At 50.9% G+C, this 27,158-nt stretch overlaps 1 protein-coding gene across 1 annotated transcript in view; it reads right to left on the bottom strand.

Moving 5' to 3' along the window:
• The window catches only part of MSN (moesin), a 105,618-nt gene extending 81,046 nt beyond the window's left edge, over positions 1 to 24,572 (bottom strand). Inside the window, exon 1 of the mRNA XM_060249715.1 lies at positions 24,475 to 24,572. Within this exon, the coding sequence (XP_060105698.1) occupies positions 24,475 to 24,486 (12 nt within the window). The 5' untranslated portion in view covers positions 24,487 to 24,572. The remainder of the gene's footprint in view (positions 1 to 24,474) is intronic.
• Positions 24,573 to 27,158: the final 2,586 nt, after the last annotated feature.

Raw genomic sequence — 27,158 nt, 5'->3', positions numbered from 1 at the left:
GTGACGTCGCATCACGATGTTTTCATGGCACTTTTTAAGGGGGTGGTTTGCCATTGCCTTCCCCAGTCATCTACACTTTCTCCTCAGCAAGCTGGGTACTCATTTGACTGACCTCAAAAGGACAGAAGGTTGAGTGAACCTTGAGCTGGCTATCTGAATCCAGCTTCCACAGGGATTGAACTCACGTCATGAGCAAAGTTTGGACTGCAGGACTGCAGCTGACCACTCTGTGTCACAGGGCTCCTTAAAAATTATAGAACACCCTATAAAGAAGTTGGACCTTTGGTTTAATTTCTTGGTCTTTCATTAGATACTCAAGGCTTCATATCAAAATCTAGGTCAGCAACTGGGTTGAAGAGCCCAAAAAGGGGAATACCTGGCTGATAAATCAGCTGTGAGAGACCCCTGGATGACAATTCACAAACCACTTGTTTCCCAGCACAGGAGCTGGTGCAGGCATCCTTCAAGTGATGCTGTGCTACTCCATGCATACTCTACGCTATGGCTACTCAGAAGGCCGAGTATAACAAACACAGCATAATACTTTGATGTTTGCTATGCTCAGCCTTCTGAGTGCCCACGCTGGTTCTGTGGCTGGGTTTCTTCCCCGTTTCTCCTTTCTGGTGCTTTACGCTATTCCAAGGAGAGGTGAGATTGCAGATAACTCCTCCCCCCCATCTGTTCCTGCTGACATAATCAGTGGTCTGGTTGTGGATCGGGCAGGGGCCCAGCCCTCTGCAAACCTAGTCAGCCTTTTCTGCTCTTTGTTCCTTGTCATGAGTGCAATGAGCTAACCTCCGAATGGACCAGGCTCTCCGGACAGGGAGGTTTCAACTCAGATGAGTTAACATCTGGGAACTCTGAATTCCTGTATTACTTGTCTTTTAAATGTACATGGTTGCTAATATTCTTTCTGCAGGCTTTAATAAATATCCTTTGATTATATTTGGTGTTTTGTGCCTCAACTGCCTCAGTCCCATTTCCAGTACCTTAGAATTTAAGAGTCCACCTAGCAAGTTAGTTGTTACTGAAACTCACTGGGCGTTTTCGCACTGACCTTTTACTGGCGCGACCACCCTCCTCACGCCGGCGGATCTGCAGGGATTTCGCACCAGAAGCGCCGGCGCAGCCAAAAGAGCCGGCTACTTCCGTCGCGAAACCCGCTCAAACGTTTTCCTACTTCTTGGCGGTTTCCGTTTGAGCTGGCTTCGCGACGGAAGTTGCAGGCTCTTTTGGCTGCGCCGGCGCTTCTGGTGCGAAATCCCTGCAGATCCGCCGGCGTGAGGAGGGTGGTCGCGCCAGTAAAAGGTCAGTGCAAAATCAGCCACTCTGTAAGTGGCCTGCCTTACAGGGCTGACTTCCTTGATTAATCCCGGTCAATTTAGAAACTTGCCCCTTAACCTTTGACTGTTTGGGCCATCCAAGAGGCTGGTGGCAGATCAGAACTGCTGAGTGTAATTTTGTGCTCAGCCAGCTTGGACCAGGAATCTCCTGGATCAGGGATTCTGGACCCCCCCCCCCCCGCCCCATTAAAGGTCTTGTTGATATGGGAAGCCAGAGAGAAATTTAGACGTCAAGAATGTCACTCAACTGAATGTCACCGCGACTGCAGGTAGGCCTGGTTCTGTTGGGGGTGTGGGGGGGGAGAACATCAAGTAATTCCTCTCCCCCACCCTGCCTGTGAAAATCTGAGAACTGGGCCAACATTCCCTGGGCTTCATTTTTACCTTTGACTGGATGAAGGGTCAAAGAATGGGTTTGTAAATCACTGAGGGGCTTTGTTTGTGGCAGACTTTACAAATATTGCAATAATCCCCCAAAGCTTCTGTTCTCCAGGATTAACCTTCCACAACTGGGTAAGACTTTTGCCATTCAGTTAAGACTTCCCTTGGGTGCAGGCAAAAATGCCACGCACACTGACGCCCAGCCATCGCCCCGCCAGCCAGGGATTCTATGGAGCGACTAGGAGGTGGTGGCTGTACTGCAGTCACATCAAAGGGCATGTGAGGACAACCAAGGCATAGAACAAGTCAAATTAATATAAACAAATAGTTGCAATTTGTTGAAAATAATCATGGAAACCTGTTCAGGAGTAGTTTCAGAGTAGATCTCGTCCTCAGGCTCTTGTTCACCACAGTGCTACATCAGCAAGGATGGCCATGTATCTGACCCATGGAAAGGCGGCTGGGGGTCTTTTGTTGTCGTGCAGGTCCACCATCTCCCTGGGACATTTTCTGCCAGTCTCCCGCCAACATACCCTCACTGCCCGCTGTTGCTGCCATGTAGCATAACCTACGTCAGGGCAATGGCAGAGTTCTGCATTCTAGTTCCTCCACTTCTACCTTGCATTTCTCCCCAGCAAAGATCCATCACTTTGTCTTCACACCAATCCTGTGGGGCCCGAGGCCCGAGGCCCGCTCAGCCAGCTTCCATGGCATGAGTAGTGATCTGAACTTGGGTCTCCCAAACTTCAACCACTATACCGCACTGTCTCTCTCAGGCTCAAGTTTGTTCTATGTATATTTCTGACCGCACCCAATGACCAAGCACCTGACCCACTCAGAATGCTGCAGCACCAGCTCACCCCCGCCCCCGCCAGAGAGTCATGTGGCCTCCAGCAAACTGAGTTGTGGGGAGGGGATGCAGCATCGCTTCCTTCAGATTATACGCTCCAAGGCCCCAGCAGTATCTAAGCCAGGGGTCTCCAAACTTTCTAAGCCTGGGGGCACTCTGGTGTTCTGACACAAGTGCAAAATGGCTGCCAAGTAGAAAGCAGCTCCACAGGAAGCACGCACACACACAGAGGAAGCCCAAGTGCAGGGAAGCAGGATAACTTTAAAAGAAAATTCACTGGGAAAGAGGAGTGAGAGAGAATAAAACCAACACTGTAGTAGCAGCTGCAGCTGAAACAATATTGCCCAATCAATCAGATCACCAGTGGCCAATCAAAGTCCTTCTGGCCAAGAGCCCACATAGCCCCACCCGCTTTCTAAAAACACTTGGTGGGTACCGGGAAGGGTGTCAAGAGGGTGCTGTGCTGCACACAGGCCCTACACTGGGGACCCCGGTCTAAATCTACAAAAAACAAAACCCAAACCCAATCATCATGATCCGCAGCAGCATTTCCCTGGCCCATTTCCAACACAACCCTCTTTCTGGCAGCTCAGAACGGTCATTTTGCAACCGCCCTACAAAGCTGGTCCATCTGCTGCTCTCACCTAAAGCCACCCTGCCAACTTCACAACAGAGACTTGATCTAAGCTCACATCTCCTCAACATTCCAGCCACTAACAACATCTTACAGTCAGAAGGCCGTCTCCCTTCTGGCTCTGAGGAAGTAGAAGAATTGCAGATTTATACCTCACCCTTCTCTCTGAATCAGAGACTCAGAGCGGCTTACAATCTCCTATATCTTCTCCCCCCACAACAGACACCCTGTGAGGTGGGTGGGGCTGAGGGGGCTCTCCCAGCAGCTGCCCTTTCAAGGACAACTCCTGCAAGAGCTATGGTTGACCCAAGGCCATTCCAGCAGGTGCAAGTGCAGGAGTGGGGAATCAAACCTGGTTCTCCCAGATAAGAGTCCACGCACTGAACCACTACACCAAACTGACTCTCTGATGACCAAATCTTTCACACCACGCTGTGCACTCTTGAGCCCTGAGAACCACCATTGTTGAATGGAAGAGATCTCAAAGACCCAGATCTGCCAGAAGCTTTCCATAGCAGTGCCGGTGAGCCTGCCTGCAGTGTGCAAGCACAAAGGAGAGCAGGACCCCAAGTGGGACAGATGTATTGGGAGAACTGGGTCCATCACCAGACTGCAACGGTTCAAATCCTGATTCCACCATAAATGTCTCAGGCTGCCTTTGAGCCAGTCACACACTCAGTCTCACCTGCTTTTTTAAAAAATAACTTTTTATTAAATTTTTTCAAATTACAATAACCATCCAAGAAAAAAAACCAGAAAGAAAACTGCTGCTATAATAAAATAACAGGAGACATAAACTAAAAATACAAATGAGTTGGTCCACAATAATTGAATTTTTAAAATAGTCCAGCAGCGCTTTTTAATAAATAACATTAATAGCATCCAATATATTAATATATTCTTGCTTAGACCCCAGATATCCCATTACTGGAAACCAGACAGAAGCTTGGAGTCATAGAGGTCTGTTTCTTGAGCCTCATGCGCTTCACGGGGTTCTTCCAAGGAGGAAACGGAGCGGGTGGATAACCACACACGTTGCCCTGAGTCCCTTGCAAGGAGGATGGGATAAAAATGTGAACAAGAGAACACAATTCTGGGGTGAAAGTAGCGCTACATGACAGTGAGTGGAGCCTTTTGAGAAAGGTCACCTGTCAGCATTTCAAATCATTCTAATCCACAAGTCAAGGAATTTCACCAGCACAGCAAGGAAGAACGTTCTTTGTAAACGGCATGCCAACCACGTTGTCCCCAGCAGTTCTGGCACAGTGGGGACAGTGGGGGAAGGGAGGAGAAAAAGTAGTCCCCTGTGCAAGCACCAGTCATTTCTTTAATCGCACAACGTTTTCATGGCAGACTTCTTATGGGGGTTTGCCACTGCCTTCTCCAGCCATCTACAGCAGGGGTGGCCAACAGTAGCTCTCCAGATGTTTTTCCCTACAACTCTCATTGGCCCCAGCCAGCATGGCCAATGGCTGGGGCTGATGGGAGTTGTATGCAAATAACATCTGGAGAGCTACCGTTGACCACCCCGATCTACAGGAAACCAAATTCTCCCCTTTGCATTCCGGAGGGTAATTCTACCAAGACTGCATCTATTTAAATTCTGAACAGACCCCTTCTCTGATGTCCCAGAATGAAAGCCTGGCAAAGCAGGCCATCAACGACAGCTGAGCAGAGAGGGGTCAGCATTTGACCCAAGTCAGGGCTGGTGGTGACCACGTCAAAATGCCCGAGAATCTACAATGGAAAGCAATGCAAACCTAACATCCCACTGTTTGCTGAGGTGGGTGAACTGCTTCTTCCCAGAGCAGAGGCCAAAGTAGAGCTTACAGGCAAGACTGATAATTGCCCTCCTAATGTTTTATTGGTTGTGTGAAGCACCAGAGAGTGGCTTGCCCCAAATGCCACTGGAATAGTTTCCCCACTCTGCAGGCTGCAATCAGCCATGCCGTTGGGGGAAGGGGAGTAAAGATAAAGAAAACTAAGGTGCAAAACTGCTTGGAGGAAACCTCCTTCTCCTCTTAGCACCTCTGCTCTGCAGGGGCAAGATGGCGTTCCAAATCCGAACTAAAAAAAAGAGAGCCACTCCCCTCCAAAGGGAATAAGTGAGACGCAAGCTAGCGTGAGGGCTTCTACATTCTCCCTAACAGTATCAGAGGAGGAAACAAGGAACAAAGAGAGAGAGAGAGACTGACCAGCGTCCCACACAGACTCCATGGCAATGCTGGAAAGCAGCCACCGAAATCTCCGGGCCTGCACTTGGCCACACACTCCTTTTACACAGCCCTTAGTGCTGCCTTTATAAGGAAGCTTTGACAGCCATTTTGAGAGGGGTTGCAGTGGACAGCTCAAAGAAAATATTCATCTAGTGTGCACCTTGACAAAAAAGGCAAACTCTTTGCAGGGATTATTAGGAAAGGGACTGAAAACAAGATGGTCTTTATTATAATGCCCCCGTGTAGGTCTGTTAAATTCTGAGTTCAATACATTGGAGTGAAACAGGAACCATGAGACAACATGGTGGGGCCGTAGAACCACCCCCCAAGTCCCCAAACCAATCACAGCAGACAAGCTTCACGCCATAACTGCTCATTGGTTCATAGAAGGAGTCCAGATCTCAGCATATATTGCTGAGTCGCCAAAGTTCCCACGGTCGCCCGGATGCGCGAAAGCTTCCCGCCAAACATAAGAAGACCTGTGGGGGTGGCCTCATTTGGAGCACTGCGCACAGTTCTGGTCACTGTGTCTCCAAAAGGAACCACAAAGCTGGAAGAAGCACAGAGGAGGGCAACCAAGACGATGGGGGAGGGGTGGAGCACTTTCCCTAGGAGGAAAGGCTGAAGAGTCTGGGACTCTTCCATTTAGAAAAGAGACAGCTAAGGGGGGGGGGATAGAAGTTTATATTCATCTTTGCAGCTTCTGCACAGTCTGGGGCTGTGGATGCACTACGCAGTTATGCCCCGGGGAGAAAGGGGAGACAGAGAACATCTCCTCCCCCTCCCCAAATACTAGCATTTAGCAGCATCCAATCAAGCTGATGGGAAGCACATTCAGGACTGGCAAAAAGAAATACTTCTTTACACACTCAGTTATTAAAATGTGGAAGTCAGTGCCAGAGGATGTAGTGATGGCCACAGGAATCGACTTCTTTAAAGGGGGATTACGCAGGTTCCTGGAGGAGAGCTCTACCAGCGGCTACTAGCCCGAGTAATTAAAGCAAGCCTCTGATTACCGGTGCCAGAAGGCAACATTAAAGGGAGGAGGTGCCATCGGCTGGCCCAGCCCTCCAGGGCGCTGTTCAGCTGCTGAGTGAAGCTGGCTGCTTGACTAGAGTGACCACTGGACTGATCCAGCTGGACTCTTCTGATGTTTTAATGAGAAAATAAGAACCCAAAACTAGCAGACTGTCATCAAATGCTGCCTAGCAGGATGGCAGCATTTGACAATTGTGCCTGGAGGCCGAAATACAGTGTGCCATCTTAACCTTCTCCCCCCCCCCCCCCTTGAACAATTAGAATATGTGCACTCCTTGTGCTTGCCATGTTTTTCCCTCTGGTACAGCAAGCTGGGGGACCTTGAGCACTTGAAGCATCATGCTAAAGAGACAGCCAAATGCCTCCAGCCTCCACTTCCAGGGCCACTTGTGACACCCATATTTTGGCTGTTTCCTACAACCATCTCCTCATTAGATGCCTCTCTTAGGGATTTTTCAGAACACAACAGCAAGAAATTACACTTCTCCCATCAGTACAGAGCCTCATCTGCAGTAAGAAAGGTAAACATAAAAACAGCCCTGCTGAATCAGGCCAGCAAGGATCTATTTAGTCCAGCCTCCTGTCTCACACAAGGGCCAGCCAGTTCCTCTGGAGGGCCCACAACAGGGCAGAGAGGCCGAGGCCTTCCCTTGAGAAGAACATCAGAAGAGCCCAGCTGGATCAGACCAGTGAGGGTCCATTTAGTCCAGCCTCCTGTCTCACACTGTGGCCAACCTCTAGAGGGCCAACAACAGGGCAGAGAGGCTGAGGCCTTCCCCGAGAAGGACATCAGAAGAGCCCTGTTGGGTGAGACCAGTGAGGGTCCCTCTAGTCCAGCATCTTGTCTCGCACAGCAGCTAACCATTTCCTCTGGAGAACCAACAACAGGGCATAGAGGCTGATGCCTTCCCCTGAGAAGGACATCAGAAGTGCCCTGCTGGATCGGACCAGTGAGAGTCCATGTAGTCCAGCCTCCTGTCTCACACAGAGGCCAACCAGTTCCTCTGGAGGGCCAACAACAGGGCATAGAGGCTGAGGCCTTCCCCTGAGAAGGACATCAGAAGAGCCCTGCTGAATCAGGCCAGCAAGGATCCATCCAGTCCAGCATCCTGTCTCACACAGTGACCAGCCAGGTCCTCTGAAGGTCCAGCAACACAGAGGCTGAGGCCTTCCCCTAATGTTGCCACTTGGATTCAGACCTCAGTCTCCACGGCTAGTAGCCAATGACATACCTCTCCTCCATGAACCTGTCTACTTGCCAACAGACACTTCCAGGTATGGACAATGTGGGAACATGTATGGACAATGTGGGAACATACTGCTCTTCCTTAGAATCACAGAGTTGGAAGGGACCTCCAGAGTCATCTAGTCCAACCTCCAATTCACAAAGCTCATAGAATCAGCATTGCTGTCAGATGGCCACCCAGCCTCTGTTTAACAAGGTAAAGGTGCCCCCCCCCTCCGGTGCAAGCAACAGTAGTTTCCGACTCAGGGCTTTTACAACGTTTTCATGGCAGACTTTTTACGGGGTGGTTTACCATTGCCTCCCCTAGTCATCTACACTTTTCCCCCAGCAAGCTGGGGACTCATTTTACCGACCTCGGAAGGATGGAAGGCTGAGTCAACCTTGAGCCGGCTACCTGAACCCAGCTTCCGATGCAGTACTGCAGCTTCACCACTCTGCGCCACGGGGCTCTTTAGCATCTATTTAGAAACCTCCAAAGAATGAGAACACTCCCCCTCATGAGGAAGCCTGTTCCACTGAGGAGCCACTCTGTCGGGAAGTTCTTCCTAATGTTTAGCCCAAGCCACTTCTGATTCAGTTTCAACCCACTGGTTCTGGTCTGATGTTCTGGGGCAACAGAAAACAACTCTGCCCCATCCTCTCTCTGACAGCCCTTCTAGTGCTTGAAGGTGGTGATCCTATCCCCTCTCAGCCGCCTCCTCTCCAGTTCCTTCAGCCTTTCCTCACAGGACTTGGTCTCCAGACCCCTCACCATCTTCGTCACCCTCCTCTGGACACGCTCCAGCTTGTCTATATTCTTGCTGCCTCCACATAGCTTGCAAAGTCACCAACTGGCCATTTGCACACCCAGCCCCAGTTCCTCACACGATGTGGAATATCCAAACACAGCTGGAGTCCAGGGGAACCTTTAAGACCAACAAAGTTCAATTCTGGGTATCTGCTTCATGGGCATGCAAATTACAAATTACTTACATGAATGAATTCTGAGTCCAGGAGCACTTTTAAGCCCAATAGTTTTATTCTGAGTATCTGCTCTCGTGTGCACATGTTGCAATAAAAGTGTGCTGGCCTTAAAGGTGCCCCTGCTCAGACTTTGTCCTTTTGCTTCAGACCAACACGGCTGCCCACCTGGGTCTATGCTGAATAGTGGTGCACACCCAGCTCCCCATCTTTTCCAAAGTAAGAGGGGGGGGGCAGTGGCATGCATTCTCCGCACAAACACCTGAAGGCCTCTCAGCAACATCTGACACATCTGCACACAGGGGGGGGCAAAATGGAGGCAACCTCACGAGATCCACTGTCATCTTGCTTTTTAAATACTTAATAGCAGATGTTTGGGGAGTTGTGTGGCACAACGGGGAAATGAACACTCTGCCAGTGCTATTATCTCAGTGTCAATTCCCCAACTCTATTGGCCCCATGGGAAGGAGGAAGAGAACTTATGGATAACTGCAGGGCACTTGTAGCAGATACCCGTGTGAAGGCATAATTAAGCTGAGGAGAACCGCATTGGGAAAGGAGTCCCAACAGGGCAGGTTTCACTCTAACTGAACTGCATCTCCCCTGCCTGTTCCTCTAAAGGCGGAGGGGGAAGCAGCAGCTGGGGGAGAACCACTCCTTATTCTCTCCCCATCACACAGTTTGGTCCCAAAATGGTTTATGGCAACTGACCTTCTGCCTGCAGGGAAAGCTGTAGCTAGGGAGGCTGCCTCCACTGAGGAGGCTGAAGCCACTGGAAAGCATGAAGCTGCCTTTGACTGAATCAGACCTTTGGTCCATCAAGGTCAGCATTGCCCACTCAGACTCGCAGCAGCTCTCCAGGGTCTCAGACGGAGATCTTTCACGTCACCTCCTCCCTGATCTTTTTAACTGGAGCCACCAGGGGTTGGAGCTGGGGCCTTCTGCATGCCAAGCAGATGCGCTGCCTGTGAGCTGCAGTCCCCCCCCCCCTTTCCTTGGCATCAGGTACAGCTCCCTCCCTCCCACCACCAGCAGCAGCTCAGAGTCTCTGGAGAGGAGCACATGTGCCCTGCAGGGTTTTGCAGCCTTCTGCTACTGACAAGCCGCACCAGCAACGCAAACCCTTTTCAGCCATGCCCAGGCATGAGTTGCATCATCTTTGAAGGCAGCCTGGGGGAAGCCAAGACAGTCTGCTTCCCACTTGCACCTCTCCAGCACAGAACAGAGGACTTGTTCTCACCAGCATTCATCATCTGGAGAATCACTGACTTCATACTAGCCTGAAGCCAGAGGTGGTGGAGACCCTTCCCCTTGCGCTGCATTGCTGGGCCTGCCAGAGACCAGACAGCAAGCTGCGGTTTCAGCATTCATCACCAAGAACGGCTGCTCTTAAGCTGAACAGGGATGAGGCCCAGCCAGGTGACAAGATGGAGACAGGCAGGCTGGGCCAAGCATAAGCCCCAGAGAAGGCACACTCAAAGCAGCATCACACACTGCAGCTGTCCCCCCACCCCCAACACAAGAAAGAAGCCCTGGGAGGAACCCAGCCAGCCATCTGGAGAAACAACCATGCCAACCAAGGGCACAGGGCGCCTGCCCAGTCACTGAGAAAGGTACTGATCAGCCCTCCACACTGCAGTTTGGGGGCTCTGTTTAGCTTACAGGCACACCCAGGCCAACAGACACTGCCAGGTTAGTAACTGCTACTCTTCCTCAGAATACAGCCCACATACTCCACCCAAGGGCACCCAGAGGCTGGCGCTTGGCACGTCATTGAGCCCTCCGATCTCACTACAGAAGAAGCTTCTAAATGGCAGGTCAGATCCAAAGAGTTTCTGCTGTCAGCAGAGATACAGAATGCCAGTCCGTGGCCCTGGTCTCTGGAGTCCAGTCCAGGAACAAGGGGGAGGGCACAGCAGTGCAGAATCTGCCAACCACCTTAAACTGTGTGCTGCTTAGGAGGGCCTCTCAGAGGGCACCCAGGCAAGATCCTTTGCTGATGCCTGTGGGAGGTGTCCCTTTGCAGCTCAACGGAGCCTGGCCAGACTCCCTCCTGGACTGGTCCAGCTGCTCACAGATGCAGCCAATCCTGGTACTGCCCAGCTCACCCCACAGAAGGCCAGCTGGCTCAAGCTGCTCAGAGTCAAGCTAGATGAACTGCAAGGCAAATGGCCCCCCTTGCCCCACCCAGGAGAAAGTGGAGTTTGGGAGAAGGTGAGGCCCCCTCTTCTCTCCCCTGGAGACAGTAGGCCTGAGCTGAAGTGGGCCCCACAGACGGTGGAGGAGAAGCAGCAGGGTGCGACCTGGTGGATCTGGCAGCCGAGGAGGGGAGCCTGCAGGGGCAGAGGGCTGCAGAAACCTCTGATTCAGCTCCAGATAACAGCAGCTTTATTGTGCTAATTCAGGGAAGGCCTGTTGAATGGGGAGCACCAAATAAGGCCTTTTTTGAGTTGCAGCAAGTCAGGGAAAAGTCCAGGAGCTGACATCACTCAGAGGAAGCATTTAGTCACCGGCCTCTTTTCAAATGCTGGAAAAAGGCCAGCGGGAGGGAGCCTCTGATCTGCCCATGGAGCTGCTGTTGGGAGCAGGGAGGCCTGGCCTGGGGGCGGGGGGGGGGGGCAGAAGGAAAAACTGCCCACCACAAACGGCCTGTTTCAAAACTGCACACATTCTGGCTGAAGGTCTGCCATTTCCTGCCAGGCATGCAGGGGAAGATGAGACACCGCGAAGCTTCATGCGAAGGAAGGCAGCGCTTCCTTTCCTCTCGAGGCAGCGGCTTCATTTCCTGGGGGGAGGGGAGGGGAGGGGCGGGGAGGGAGGGCAGCTCTCCTCTTCTAAGGCCCAACTGACTTCTTTTGCAAGCCAAGTTGCATTCTCTGAGCCAGGGAGTCTTCAGCATGCCACCAAGTTCTCTGAGGAAAGGAGGTCAGTTCTCTGGGAAGATTTTTAGAAAATATGACAAAAGCTTGGCTCTAAGGGCTGTCACTTTCACTCACAGACACTCACGCAGGACCAACGGGAATGTTTCAGCAGACTGCAAATCACCAAATTCTTGCAATTTCATCTACCTGTCCAAACAGGTTGAAGCACATACCACAGCCCACCTAAGAGAGCCAACCTCTCCAAGGGAAATGCAAAGCTGCCTCTCTGCAAGGCATGCTGGTTGCTCCAGAGAAGCACAGCTGGAAGCACAAGTTTCCCAGAGACCCTCCCTCCCTGCCCACTGAAAAGCACCTGCACGCTTCATTCAGATTCTGTGATGGCAAGAATGGGAGGAGGAAGCCTGCAGGCAAAAGGCTCCGGGGTACGTTCTCTACCTTCTCCAGTCGTCTTCAGCTCTGCACTGAGCGCCAGCTGCTTGCATCAGACAGGAAAGGCATCAGCAGGGGCTGCCCACAAGTCATGGCCCCCCACCCAGAAGCAAACTGGCCATAAAGCCAGTTTGGGCAAGCACAGATCCATTAAAATTCCAGCTCAGGCCCACCATGTTCTCTTCTGCACTGGTTAAAGGAAAGGCCAATAAAAGTGGAATCCCCCAAGATAACAGGCACCTGTGAAACCCCCCTGCAAGGCAGGCACAATGCTCCCCACACAGCAGCCGCCACCACCACTGGGAAGTGGATATGCAAGCCCCTGACACCGCAACCGCATTCCAGGAATCATTCCACAAAACAGTTATCAGCATGTGTCCACCTGCAGAATCTACCCTACGTGAACAACATTTGAGTCCGGGGGCACCTTGAAGACCAACGAAGTTTTATTCTGATTCTAAGCTTTCATGTGCAGACAGCACAGCTTATTCAGCTTCTACCCAGAACAAACCTTCGTTGACCTTCAAGGTGCCTGACTGGACTCAAACTTTGCTCTGCTGCTTCAGACCCCCACGGCTGCCCACCTGGATCTACCTTACGGATGTTCATATAAACACCTGCGGATGAGTGAAGGCTCAGGGCAGCAAAGGGTCACGTTCCTCAGCCCGGTGGTCGATCAAGCACAGCTTTCAGCTGCAGCCTGGAGAGATATTTAGTCTGAACCCTGCTGGCTGCCACACAATACCCTTCAGTATGAGAAGCCAAGTATGACAGGGGGGCTCCCAAACTGGTAGCAGCAAGGCACTCCTGAGCTTCCACTGCTGCCGTTCCCTGCAAGGCACCTCCCGGCCCTGCCTCCCCACCTGTCAGGAACGGCCTCCTGAGTGGTCTCCAGCAAGCAGGCGAAGCAGCTGCTCTGTGGAGCTGGAAAAGGCGGCAGAGCTTTGCTTTGACTCGGGCAGGTTCTGCAGGCTGCTACTGCTTTGTCGCCTGGAAGCTGGCTAGGCCCTGCAGTTCGACAGCTACAGTCCCAGGTGCATGCAGAGAAGGGCTCAATCCGACCCATCAGCCAAAACATCTACAACAGCACAGGCCTGGAGAGCAATTCTAAGCAAGCCTGCTTGGAAGTAAGTCCCATTTTATTTAGCTATGCCGACTTTCAGGCAAGAATTCCTGCAAATGCAGCCCTACGTGAGTCACCCAAGACCTCACCATGAACACACTAGCTCAAACTCAACCCCCACTTGAAAGCAGCAGCTTCCTGTACTGTACTTACTCACAAGAACACACCCTACTTTCCCAGCCAGCAAATGCCTCATCTCCATTAAGCAACACAGTGATATCCCTGCACACTCCTAGCTGATTTCCCCACAGTGCCTCACTTTCCTAAGGTGCACCAAAACAGAGTTATGTCTGCCATTTGCCAGAGCAGTTCCTCCCCCACAGTTGTTGGGGAACTCCTGGAACAGCTAACTAGAGAGCTGCTTCCTGGGGAAGGTGCAGCAGAGGAGGAACTGGGACACAAGAGGCCCTGATCCATTAACACAACTCAGAGGAAGGGCTGGAAACCAATGACTTTGGAAGACCACCATCACAGGCAAGTCCTGTCACAGACAATGCTTTTCAGAGATGGCACCATGTCCACAACTGGTGGGAAGCTGAAGCCGGACCCTGGGCCTTCAAGAGAGCTGGCCCCAAAAGCCATGGGCTTCCTGAACAGATGTGGGCAGGACGACCCGGCAGCTCCTAAGATTCTCACTGATCCCCCCTCCACCCACCCACCCCTTTCTTTCCACAGCCATGTTAGTGTTGCATCTTCATGTTAATACTGTCTATCCAACTAGCCACTGATTTCTGTTAGTTCTCACTGCAGCCCAGAAGAGATCTGCTTTCAAAGCAACAAGCGCCTTGCTTTCCCCTCTTGCTTGGAAGGGGCAGACAGCCCCCAAGTCAAGCCCAGAGTCAGAAAGTGGAGATTCCAGGCTTTCAAAGAACATTTTGTTGCAACCTCTCCAGGAACCCTGCTCCGGGCAGTTTCCAAGTAAATCACGACAAACACGCCAACAGATAAAGTTAGTTAAAAATGAACTATTAACACACCATTTTAAAAAGCAGCCCCACCAACCCAGAGAATGAGGCTTTCATGGTTTCCATAACTAAGGCAGAATCCTTTGCTGCATATGGAGCCCAGGACTCACGTCGCCCAGGTGAGGGCTTCACATTCCCCCTCACCTTCAGGAAGACATCCATGCCATGCCCCAGTTCCCCCCTCAACAGCCCCTGCCTCTGCCTTCAGCTAAGCCCTCTCCGTTCACCTACAAGGGTCTTTTGTGCCGAGACCATGTTTACTCCGACACAGCTACTGAGACTGTCCAGGGTCCATCTCCAGAGACTGTGCAGCATACAGAGTCCATCAGGTAACCAGAGTCAACCACTGTTGTCACCAAAGGCTTTTCAGAAGGGGTATCATCCGGCTCAGGCACAAGGGGGGGGCAGAGGGATCTCAACTAGGGAGGGATGGGCAAGGGGGGAAATGGGTTTTTTCCTCCAAGTTTGGGTGCAAAGATTATTTCTGAGTATTTCCTGATATCCCTGGCATGATAATCAGTTTCAGTAAATATTCAGGAATCCCAAATATAACTGGGTTCATCACGGCCTAAGGGGACCACCGGAATCAATGACAAATATCCTGGGTTCTATTCAGTGATCAGAGGTTTGAGGCAGAGGCACCAAATTTGCAGCATAGCTGCTGGAGCTTCTCCTCAAAAGAACATCCAAGTTCCAAAGATTTTGGACCAGGGGGTCCAATTCTATGGGCACCCCTTTCCTCCTTTGTTTCCAATGGCGGCAAATACCAAGGCGATACAAGCCCAGCTCCCAGAGAATCTCTGCAGTAGAAACGAGAAACGGAAGTGCATGAGGGTCAGTTTTGCAAGACCAGCCGCAGAACTACTGCAATGGGCTCACCAGAACCAGTGCCACTATGGCAGCGACAAAACCCACCAGGAGGACTAAGGTCAGCTCTGAGAATCTCTGAAGTAGGAACTGAGAAACTGCTGTTCTGCAAGGACAGCAGAACCAGTGCAAAGCACTAGTGCCAAGCAGCAGAACCCAGTGCCAACCTACTAATGCCCAGCAGCAGAAGGCAGTACCATTAGGGCAAATGCCAGCTCAAAGAGACTGACCATAATCACAATCCAAGTGAGGGGGAGGGGGACAGCAAGCACAGCAGAACCAGTGCCATTTGTGCCTACCCAGCAGCACACCCCAGGGCCTGTGTGGCAGCAGTGCAAACTCAACAGAACTAACCAATGTCACACCAGAGAATCCTAGCAGGGAGGAGAAGGATTAGAAGCCAGGGAAGTAGTCCTGAAGATTAGAACACTCAAAACTGCAGGGTGGGCAGCCCACCTGAGCCAAGGCCAACTCAATACACAGCAGCCCAGTAATGCTGGTTTTTTCCCCCAAAGACAAGGGAAAACCCAAAGAAACCGTATATACCAGGGGTGGCCAACACTAGCTCTCCAGATGTTTTTGGCTACAACTCTCATTAGCCCCAACCATTGGCCATGCTGGCTGGGGCTAATGGGAGTTGTAGGCAAAAAACATCTGGAGAGCTACCGTTGGCCACCCCTGGTATACACCATTTCCCCAGAGAAGGCCTCAGAAAATAAGAGGGAGAGGGTTGCGTGTCCACTCCGATCCTCCTCTCTCGGCAGCACCAACTACCACTGCCACCTCCCACCCCCGCAAAGGAGAATGTTTATATTTATGGCGCTCCTGTGGGTTCTACAGGTTTCAGTTTGGCACACATCTCTCACTGCCCTATTTTACCCTTTCACCATCATCAATGTGAAGAACAGTTTCTGAGCTGCTGTTTTAATTTCACCAGTGTGCGCACTGATGGCTCCAGAAAGGAGGCCAAGTCCTCACAAGCTGCCTGAATCATGGGGTCATGGGGATGATGAGAGCCAGAGTTGCCATGTCAGATGAGTAGGACGGTGGCTCAGTGGTAGAGCAACTGCTTGGGAAGCAGAGGGTCCCAGGTTCAATCCCTGGAATCTCCAAAAAACTGGCACATTTTCCAGTTTGTGAGATGGCCAACCACTCCTTGTGGGTGAGCTGGCACTCTCTCTGAATGGCATCAGCTTCAGAGATCAGAGCAGCTGGGGCTCTCTCCTGCTGCTCCACCCAGTGCTTGAGCGTGGCACAGATGGAGTTCCAGTGAGTGCTCACACCGCTGGTCAGGCGATGCTCCAGCACACCTAAGAACATAACAGAAGCCATGTTGGATCAGGCCAATGGCCCATCAAGTCCAACACTCTGTCACACAGTGGCCAAAAAAAAATCAAGAGCCATCAGAAGGTCCACCAGTGGGGCCAGGACACTAAAAGCCCTCTCACTGTAGCCCCCCCTCCCACCAAAGCACCAAGAATACAGAGCATCACTGCCCCAGACAGAGTTCCAACGATACGCTGTGGCTAGTAACCACTGATGGACCTCTGCTCCATATGCTTATCCAATCCCCTCTTGAAGCTGTCTATGCTTGTAGCCGCCGCCACCTCCTGTGGCAGTGAATTCCACATGTTAATCACCCGTTGGGTGAAGTACTTCCTTTTATCATATGTTCCCCAGAGAGTACTGAAATCTGGCTTGCAAAATCTGCTGACAATCCCTGGGCCAAAGGAGGCCAAATTGAAAGTTATGAGAGAGAGGGCCTTCTCGATTACAGCCCCCCACTGGTGGAACCAGTTACCAGAAGAGTTACGGACCTTGTGGAGCCTTAACCAGTCCCGCCGGGCCTGCAAGACCTCCCTCTTCCAGCTGGCTTTTTAATATGGAATTATTTTACTGTCGTCATGAAAAATTGTATCATATCAAGATTGCAGCACCGAATTAAATTGTGGTTTTTAAATTGTTAGTTTCAATTGATGGTTTTAATGTAATTTAATATTTAATTGAGAAATATAATTGTCATGAAATTGGGATATTTTATTATTGCATTGTTGTAATGTCTATATTTTATGCTATGTAAGCCGCCCTGAGCCTGCTTCAGTGGGGAGGGTGGGATATAAATTAAACATTATTATTATTATTATTAATTATTATTATTATGAGTTTTAACCCGACTGCTCAGCAATTTCATTGAATGTCCATGAGTTCCTGTATTGTGAGAAAGGGAGAACTCTGTCAGTGTTTGCTTCTTGCACAGCAGATGGGCATCCTTCATGCTGTGCGAGAAGCGACCCATGATGTGCCAGGATTTCTAGAGATGCCTGAGCTCATGGGTCTCAGCATCCACCCTGGGGTTCTCTTTAGAACCCAGCCCCAAGGCATCCTTAACCACAGGTGGAGAAGGGGGGCTGTGCAGTTCCACAGGGCCTGTAAGGCAGAGGTCTTGCCTAATGTTTGAGGACAGCAACGGTGCCCATCCATCTAGCCCAGTTTCTCCTTTTTCTCTCTGTCCCCCAACGGGGAAAATGACTCAGCATGATCTATTTTTGTGCTCTCTGAAACTGCTTTTGTGTTGCTTATTCTTTTTTACTGTTTTAATCAGATCTATGCTTGTGTTTGTTAATCTCTTGTTCATCGCCCTGAGCCTTGTCCACAGGCGAGGGTGGCTGAGAAGTGCAGTTTATAAATAAATCAATAAATAAAGGTGCCTGAGGCCCAGTGCCTCTGCCCTCATGTTCGAGCCACCATCGGTCACCCATGGAGAGGTCCCTGCCTGCTCATGCTGCTAAGTGGTGGCTGAGATGTCTGCCATGTGTGGCCCATCGAGTACCTCAGCATGCAGCAGAGCCTGGCAACAAATGGCCCAGCAGCCCTGACGCTGCCTAACACCACTTTCACCACCCCCCTCACAACATCACTGTGTTGCCACCAGTGCACAGGATGTCCAGATGTCAGATGTGAAGTGCACAGTTCTCCTGTGAGCACAGGACAACTATGCCTTCATGTGGCCCCGGGCAGCCCAGTGCAATGATGGCAACACAGTCCTGCTCAGCGTGGTGCAAGCAGGGGGCACCTACCAGGGAGGCGCATCCTGGAGCAGCCCACAGAAAGCAGCGTCTTCGACCAAGGAGAGGGGTCCTGTTGTTTCCCCTGCCTGGGTACTCCAGTGCCAACCTCACCAAGCATTTCGGTTAGAGATGCCTGACATCTCTTCCCTGCCACAGATTGCTCAGGGACAGCAATAAAGGTGGTTGCCGGATGACTCACTTCCTGGCTGGCTGGTGGTGACCAGTTGGGCACCCCAGCAGCAGCCTCTCCCCCCCACCCCAAAGCAGCACTGCCTCATGGTGCTCCTTCACATGGTGACTGACGTCTCTCCCATGGCTGACCTGGGCCCTACACAACTGGCGCTGTGCAAAGTGGGTCTCCTCTGTTAGCTGCAGGTGTTTCCAGACATGGAAGGTTTACAAGATAATGCATGGGATGGAGAAAGTAGAGAAAGAAGTACTTTTCTCCCTTTCTCACAATACAAGAACTCGTGGGCATTCGATGAAATTGCTGAGCAGACAGCTTAAAACGGATAGAAGGAAGTACTTCTTCACCCAAAGGGTGATTAACATGTGGAATTCACTGCCACAGGAAGTGGTGGTGGCCACAAGCATAGCCACCTTCAAGAAGGGTTTAGATAAATATATGGAGCACAGGTCCATCTGTGGCTATTAGCCACAGTGTGTGTGTATATATATAATTTTTTTGCCACTGTGTGACACAGAGTGTTGGACTGGATGGGCCGTTGGCCTGACCCAACATGGCTTCTCTTATGTTCTTATGAAGGTGTTGGGGCATCCACGATGAACAGCAACTGCACGCACCCCTAAAGCCACCTCCTGCAAGGAGCTCAGGGCAGACACACTGCTTCTGGGGGGGAGGGAGGAAGAGATGACTGAGGGGGGAGAGGGGTTGAGACGGCAGCACCTTGGGGTGCACCTCCATCTCTTCCTCTTGCACAACTTTCAGCTTTTCCTCCTGTTCCTCCTCAGAAGGCCTGCTGGACTCTGGATGAACGGCAGCAGGGGCATCCAGTCTCTTCTCTAGCTGCTTCAGAAGCTTCTGGGTAGCTGGGATGAGCTCTTGTCTCCAAAGCTTACCCCAAAAGAGAGCTCAGCCTGGAGGAGGCACTGCCTGAGCAGCAGACCTCTGCCCAGTGCCAGCACCTGTGGGCACCTCTGCAGGGCATGCCCCAGCAGCAGCAGCAGCCTCCATGAAGAGGGCCTTGCATGCTTCTTCACTGCCCCATTCCGGTCTGAGAATGGAGTGGTGGAGGGCGACTGTGGAGCAATCCTCTGCGCTGCTGGGGGATAGCTGCAGCCCTCCCCTCTGCCCAGTCTTCTCCTTAGCCTTGCCCCCAGGGTGCCACCATGTTCCATTTTTCCTGCCTGCCCTGTCTGTAACCTGAACCTTAACAGAGTCCAGCACCTTTTTATGAACTCTCCCACCGAAAAGCGAGGGCTTTTTCTTTCCAGAGGACCCTAACCTACTCTTGCATCAGGTTTTTTTCTTTTTCTGTTTTTGGGTTATTGGTTTTAGTTTTTTAGAACTAGTGACTAGTTCTGGCTACAGTTTATTTAATTATCCTCGAAATGGAATAGCAAACCCTCCAAAATGTTTTATTTTATTCTTTATTAAACCTCTCCAGACAATATTGTATTGGAACAAGCCTGATTTCCTCTATGGAAATGCAAGAGCTGCCTCCTGGAAATTGAAAAACTGCAGGGCAACCAAAAGAGAAATATTTTTTTTTCTAAAAGCGCCTGCCTTCACTGAAGCACACTGCTTTTTCCAAAAAGATAATCTAGGCTATTACACCACTGCTGTGAAGACAGGCACAACCTTGCCTCTTTTCATATCCTCCTAGCAAAGGCCTAGTTAGGGAGGAACTAAAGCCTTATGAAGAAATTTATTTAAAAGTGCTTAAAAGTTAAACAATTCCTAAACCCCAAAAGCCTATTTAGCAGCACCTAAACTGAAACCCGAGGAACACACAAAGAACGGTGAACCCCCACCCCCAACAGGCCTGAGCCCTCTGGGCCTCACCTCACCCTCACACACAACCACCAGGCCAAAACTCAAAAATAACTACAAGTCAGAAGTCAAAAAATCAACTAAAACTATTAGTTAACCAAAGAAAATATAAAACGAAAAGGAAAGGCCTTTGGCCTCAATCCCCCCTCACCACCAACCAACCCTGCCCACCAAGCCCGAAGAACAAACTACCAATAAAATAAGATAAATTTTTAAATGTGTTGTTAAGTCAAACCAGTCACTGTCTTTTCCAGGCAGGCAGGCAGGCAGGCAGGATGTGTTCTGAAGCTCACACAGCAAAGACTCTCAGGCAGCAGAAAGGTCAGACTTAGCAGCTGAGGCCTAAGTCAGCCACACTCTCTCCAAACCTCCCTCAGCAATGGAGTGTTGCTCAGCCAGACCCTTGCTTTTATGCTCTCTGTTAATGCACAAAAGAATTTTTAAAAAGACCAAACTTCTGTGATTGCCTAAAGAGCATAACCTGAAATACTATTGGCCAAATGGCTACTGCTCCTTTCCCCCCTCCCTCCTGTTCCCTGGAAAACAGACATGGAAAGCCAGGTAGCTGGACTTCACATCTGAAGCCTGCGACAACCTTGCAAACTTGCAATGCAATTCTATTTGCATATGCATTGCAGTGATTGGCTTTAAGCTCCTCCTATGGGGCTTTTGTCATTGGCCTGCAGATTCCCTCTTCTCCCTCCCTCCCGTTGCCCTGGAAACCAGAGCAAACAGCAGGAAAGAGCCAGAAACAAAAGTTAAGTGTAGCCCTTTAAACATTAAACCTCTCCCCAGCTGCTATTCAGTAATGCTAAATAAAGCCAAATGTTTACAGCTTTTGTTGGTATCAACTATATCAGCAGCCGAATCAATTTACAAATACCTTAGTTTTCAGATATTTATTCGGCTTGATTTCTACCAAATGCACATCCCTAATACCTTACCAGTATTTTTCGGATATTTATTCGGGTTGGTTTCTACCAAACAAACAGCCCTAATCTTAACCCTTGCATAGGCTGAATGATCAACAAGTTTAAAGAAATCAGCTCTGGCCAGTAGGGAACTAACAACAAAAAAGGACTCCCAATTTGGCAGCTTCAGGCCAAGAAACCTCCTGCAAAAGAACAGCGAGGGGTGGGGCCGTGACCAGTGTGTCAGATCTGGATCTAGGAAACCACTGCAGCTTGGAAGCTGGCTGCATGACCCTGGGCCAGTCACACACTCTCCGCTTCACCAACCTCGCAGGGTTGTTGTGAGGATGAATCAGAGAACAATATAAGCTGCTCTGGGTCCCAACTGGGGAGAAAGGAAGTAAATACGTTTTCAAAAGCCTCTTCTGCCTTCAGAAATGCTGGACTTCTACCAGTAGCCAGTACAACCCTAAGCATCAAAGTCTACCATCTGAACAGAAAGGAGGGCTGGTTCACACACGCATGCACATTGCTTTACGTCCACATGGCTGAGCAATTAACTGCATGCACCAATAGATCATCACAGATCTGCCAAAGAGTACTTTTGTATCAGTACAAACATAATGCTTTTCTATGCAGCCCATTCACACATTCAGCAGCCAATGATTAAGCAGAGAGAAATCCAGCCATGTACATTTTTGTGTCAACCAGCTTAAGCAGTAGTACCCTTAGGTGTACAGAGTGTAAGCCAAGGCATCTGGCTTTAAGCCACCAGTAGATCCCTGGGTGCCCAGAGTCCTGCAAGGAATGTTGGGCCACTTGAATTCTTGATTATGAGCTATTATTTAACATCACATGACACAGATCAGCATTTGAGAAATCTGACTGTCTGCACCTTGCTTTGTTGCATTAACATGATAATAACGGACTGGAGGGGATTTTACAAAGCAAGGGGACAGGCCTGCCATCTATCACCCCGTTCTTGCCTGCACTGCACTGCCTGGGGAAAGAGACTGAAGCCACCAAAGGGGGGGGGGAGGTTACTCTTTCCCCTCCCCACACAGTAGTTTGTAGTTGGTAGACTTGTAGTTGGAGAGCCAGTTTGGTGTAGTGGTTAAGTGTGCGGACTCTTATCTGGGAGAACCGGGTTCGATTCCCCACTCCTCCACTTGCACCTGCTAGCATGGCCTTGGGGCAGCCATAGCTCTGGCAGAGGTTGTCCTTGAAAGGGCAGCTGCTGTGAGAGCCCTCTTAGCCCCACCCACCTCACAGGGAGTCTTGTGGGGGAGGAAGGGAAAGGAGATTGTGAGCTGCTCTGAGACTCTTCAGAGTGGAGGGCGGGATATAAATCCAATATCTTCATCTTCTTCTTCTTGTGGTTGAGTTTGTTTTTTTTCACTAATTCTTTGTGGTGATTGTTTGTCCGGGTGAGGGAATACTGTAACCTGCTTTCTGTCCCTGACTGGAGAAAAGTGGGTTGAGAGTACCCTGAAGTTTATTTTGGCTGCAGCGAAACTGCATGTCTGCACGGCATCCCTCCTCAGAACTTGTTGCCTGCCTAACTTAGCATGACCCCAATACACTCTGTTTCAGACGGAGCAGCAAGCAACACTGTCCTGCACCCAAGCATTTTTCAAACTTTGAAGCAATTGGGAAACTTGGGGGAGGCAAGGGTTTGTTAGTAAAATCAGTGTGGAAAAGGAAGCTGATGCCCAGCCCTAAGAAGCAGCCGTCTCTCCACGCAGCCAGTGCTGTCCAGAAGGAAGACGACTGCAACAGAGAGCCAGTATGGTGCAGCAAGTAAAGTGCCAGGCTAGGATCTGGGAGACCCCAGTTCAAATCCCCCCTCTGCCATGGAAATTTTGCTAGGTGACACTGGGCCAGGCACACCCTCTCAGCCTAGCCTACTTTGCAGGGTTGTTGTGTGGATAAAAGAGAGAAGAGCAATGTCAACTGCTCTGCAGTAAACAAGCAGCTGCTTACAGAAGTGACAGGGAAGGCAGGGCAAAGCCCCAAAGAAGGCCCTCCCTCCACTGGGCGAGATGCAGGGCCTGCCCCCAGCCTCCACACAGTAAGCAGCTCACCAATCTTCCTCTAACCACCACTCCTTTCTGAGAAGAGAGAGGCTGCTGCTCTTACCCTGCCTGGGTTTTTTTCTTTTTAGTCTCCACAGACACCAGAACTGAAGATCTGCAGGCAGCAAAGAGCCGCGTCTGTCCTTTGTACATACAAATACTTGGGGGCGGGGGGGAGGGTTAACAGTTATTAGGAAGCACCAAGGGGCAGTGTTGTGTAGGGGTAAGAGTGCCAGATGAAGATCTGAAAGACTCAAGTTCAAATCTCCACCCTGCCATGGAAACTGCCTGGGTGACCCTGGATCATGGGGCTGCTGTGAGGATAAAGTGCAAGCAAAGAGAGTGATGTGAGCAACTTTGGGGCCTCACTGGGGATGTCGATAAATACCCTCTACAGCTCTGCCTTGAGAAGCATCTCACTCACCATTTTAAGAGGCTGCATTTCATCAGAGAATTTTCTCTCCCCGCCACAAGTCCCAGTTTTGCAACTCGAAAACTCATCTAGAACCAAAAACCCCACCCTGCCTTTTGCTCTCTCATCCAAGCAGCCATCATGGGGCAAGGGGGCCATCTGTATCAGGACTGCTCCACCACGTGAAGATGAAGCCCCCACCCTCAGTGCAGATCAGCCCCCTTCCCCAGCAGTCCTGCTTGCATGCTGAGGGAAGGTGCCTGTACCCTCAACCAGGGCGAGTGGTGTGTGGAGCACAAGAGGCTGGTGGGCAATGCCAGCCCTCCCATATCCCTCACCCTACACTGGAGCCTGAAGCATCCACAGCTGCCTCCCAAGGCCATTTCCAAGAGATGAGGTCAGCTGGACCTGCAGCCAGGGACTGTCGGGCACCCCAGGCAAGGCAGCCCCCCCGCCCGCTGATGGTGTCACCGAGGGCCCCCCATTGCCCCCCTATGGCAGGGTCAACCCCGCCTGCAGCCCCTTCACCTGCTTGCCACCTGCACCAATAACCGCCCGGCTGGTGGGCTAAGGAGCCCAGACGGGCCTGCCTCCGCCCGGCTCTGCAACAGGGTGTGCCCCGAGCTGCAGCAGGAAGAGACACCTTGTTGCGACACGCCGCGTCTTGGCTGCCGGGCGCCTGGGAAGCCTCTGCAGCCAGCCCGGGCTCCCCCAGTGCGCGCCAGCCAGCCTCCCCGCGGCTGGCGCAAGGGCCCAAACGCCCCCTGGCCGAGGGGTGGCCTGCGCGGAAGGCCCCGGCAGCGAGCAGAGCGCCGCCTCGAGCGCTGCAAAAGCGGCCGCCCTCCCCCCTCGGCCCACCTCTCGCCGCCAGGGCAGCTCCCCCGCCGCTCTCCCGGGCTCCTGCGGAGGACGGGAGGCGCCCTCGGGCCGCCTGGCTGCAGCGCGCTCCCTTCGCAGACAAGCCGGCCCGGGAGCGCGCAGCCAAGAGCCCAGGCGAGCCCCCCCTCAAGCAGCGCCGCTCCCAGGAACCCCCCCCCCCCCGCCGGCCGCGGGCTCCTACCGTCTTGGGCATCTCGGCGGCGGGCTGGGCGCGGGAGTGGCGGCGGGGCTGCGGGCGGGCGGGCGGAGCGGGCGCCTCTCGCTAACGGGACGCGGCGAGTGACTGGGCAGCTCCCTCGCGCGCTTTCGCCCGCCCCGCGCCCCGCCTTCCTTCCTTCGGGGCCGGCCCCGCCCTCTCCCGCCCCCCCCCCCTTGCAAGGCCGGCGGGACCCGGGCAGCTTGCAGAGCCCGGCGGGGCCTCAGGGGCGCGCTCGGAAACCTTGGCCTTGGCCAAGCGGCGGGGGGGGGGGGTTAAATGGGGACCCCGAGGATTCCGGGAATGTCACTGGGGGAGGACAGTTTGGGGCAGGGAAAGAGCAGAGAATCATAGAGTTGGAAGGACCTCCAGATTCATCTAGTCCAAGAAGGGAAAAGAAGGAAGTCCCCCTCCCCCTGTGCTCCGGATCCTCTTTTGGGGCCCTGCAAGAACCTCTTTAATTCTTTGGAGCCCCGTTCATTCATTTAAGGGATTTATGCTCCACTTTTTGACCAAGCAGTTTAACTCAGGCGAGGGAGGATTTATTAAAATGCATTATTAAAAACCCTACGCTGGAATACCAAACTGCAGCCCTTCTTGAACGCGCCCCTTCCTTCAGTGCCAGAATTCCTGAGCTGTCAGTCATCAAGGCACCGAGATTCCTGGCATTGCTTTGTAGAGTCAACTTGACTTGGGAACACGGCCACATGACTGCAAGCTTTGCTCCTGAATGAGGTTTCCTTATAACCCAGTGAGCTGCTCCAGCCTCACACAGAAGGCTCCCTTGACCTTGCTCACCTGCCCCCATTTTGGGAGGCGTCCTGGAGCCGGGGCTGAGGCCAGCTAGTGAGCCTGTGGCAGAGACAAACCCGTGACATCTCAGTTCACCAGAGGAACTCTTGGCTGCCTTGCAGAACCTGTGCCACCCAGCAGGCAAATGAAAAACAAACACAACCAATGTCCCCTCGAAGCTGCAGAGTCTTGTGAGCAAAATTTCTACTTTGTGAGCTACTGGCATTGAAGTTGTGAGCTACTGCATAAATTAGTGTGCTCTGGGGTCATCATTCCTGAGCTAAAAGAAAAATGTGTGAGCTGGAGACTAAAAATCTGTGAGCTAGCTCACACTAACTCAGTTTAGAGGGAACACTGCTCACAACTATGATAGATTTACAAAAAGCCAACTCAATTTTTCACAAATTGAATATGTCATACGTTTCTGTGAATTCACACAGACAATAATTATCTCTCAATAATAATTAATAAGCATAGTGCGCTAACGGGACTTTTCTCTGTTGCAGGAGATGCCTGGTCCTCTTCCCCTCCAGCACCATCCAATGCAATTAAGCACAACAGCCAAGAAAATGTTCTTTGTGTCTGTGGATCTTTCTTACTTTTGTATTCAAGACGCATAAGGAGTCACAGTTCTGCAGACAGGCCAGCTCAAGCACCTGTTTCAAGAGGCTGCTTCAGAACAGAATACGTGTAGCCTGGGCAGAATCCTGTCCTACTTAATTCCTTAGCTGCATGTTCTCTCTCATAGGTGTAAATAGCTCTAAATCCATGGTTGCCACATGTAACCCTTATGTTGGAAGCCTACTATTTCTGTTCAGATTGCTCTTGACTCTGACTTTCTCCCTGCACTTGTGAATTACCTTACATTACAAGACATTAGGATGTATGATACACACAGCTGGAAATTATAAGAGCAGTTCAAAAGTTCTTCATCATAATTCTTCATCATCATAATTCTTCATCATCATAATTCTTCATCATAATTCTTCAGAACTAATTCCTGAAAACCTGATTAAAAATACAGGCTTTCCTGTTCGAAATAATATCAATCTATAGAGTTTCTGAAGACGTATGGTGGAAATAGGGGCTACCAAATTACCTGTTAAGCCAAAAGTGAAACCATACCAAGTTGGAATTGTGTGCTGCGATCTAGAAGAAGACATCATGTCTCTGGTAGACAGTTAAGAAGTACAGAAGGTTCCTGGGTGAACTATTGAGTCTCTGGGTCAAATTTTAAGGACTGGTACTCATTCTTTTAGGATCATAGTGAACTTTTCTGGTGAACTGCATTGTATTCTCCTGTTGAACTTACCTTGTGAATTGTATATGCTTTGGGTTCAGATGTTCTTGTAGAAATTGTTGATGTTTTGTATATTTAAGCTTAAATTAGAGGCTTTTGATGTAATGTGGAATAATAGCATGGGGGGAACCGTGTTGTATGATTTTAGAGATAGAAACTAAGTGTTTCAGAAAAAATATATTCTTAAATATTGAATCACATGGGGTAATAGTTTATTACAATCTTTATTATAGTTTTGCAATTTTGATAAAAAGGTAAAGGTAGTCCCCTGTGCAAGCATCAGTCGTTTCCGACTCTGGGGTGACGTTGCTTTCACAATGTTTTCACGGCAGACTTTTTACAGGGTGGTTTGCCATTGCCTTCCCCAGTCATCTACACTTTCCCTCCAGCAAGCTGTGTACTCATTTTATCAACCTTGGAAGGATGGAAGGCTGAGTCAACCTCAAGCCGACTACCTGAAACCCAGCTTCCGCCGGGATCAAACTCAGGTCGTGAGCAAAGCTGAGGGCTGCAGTGCTGCAGCTTTACCACTCTGTGCCACGGGGCTCATTTTGCTAGCACAGAGTGTTTTGTATCT

This window comes from Heteronotia binoei, chromosome 11, assembly GCF_032191835.1.
Source record: "Heteronotia binoei isolate CCM8104 ecotype False Entrance Well chromosome 11, APGP_CSIRO_Hbin_v1, whole genome shotgun sequence".
Classification (NCBI taxonomy): Eukaryota; Metazoa; Chordata; class Lepidosauria; order Squamata; family Gekkonidae; genus Heteronotia; species Heteronotia binoei.
The sequence above is the reverse complement of the archived record's forward strand: the minus strand, read 5'-3'. Positions and strand labels throughout refer to the sequence as shown.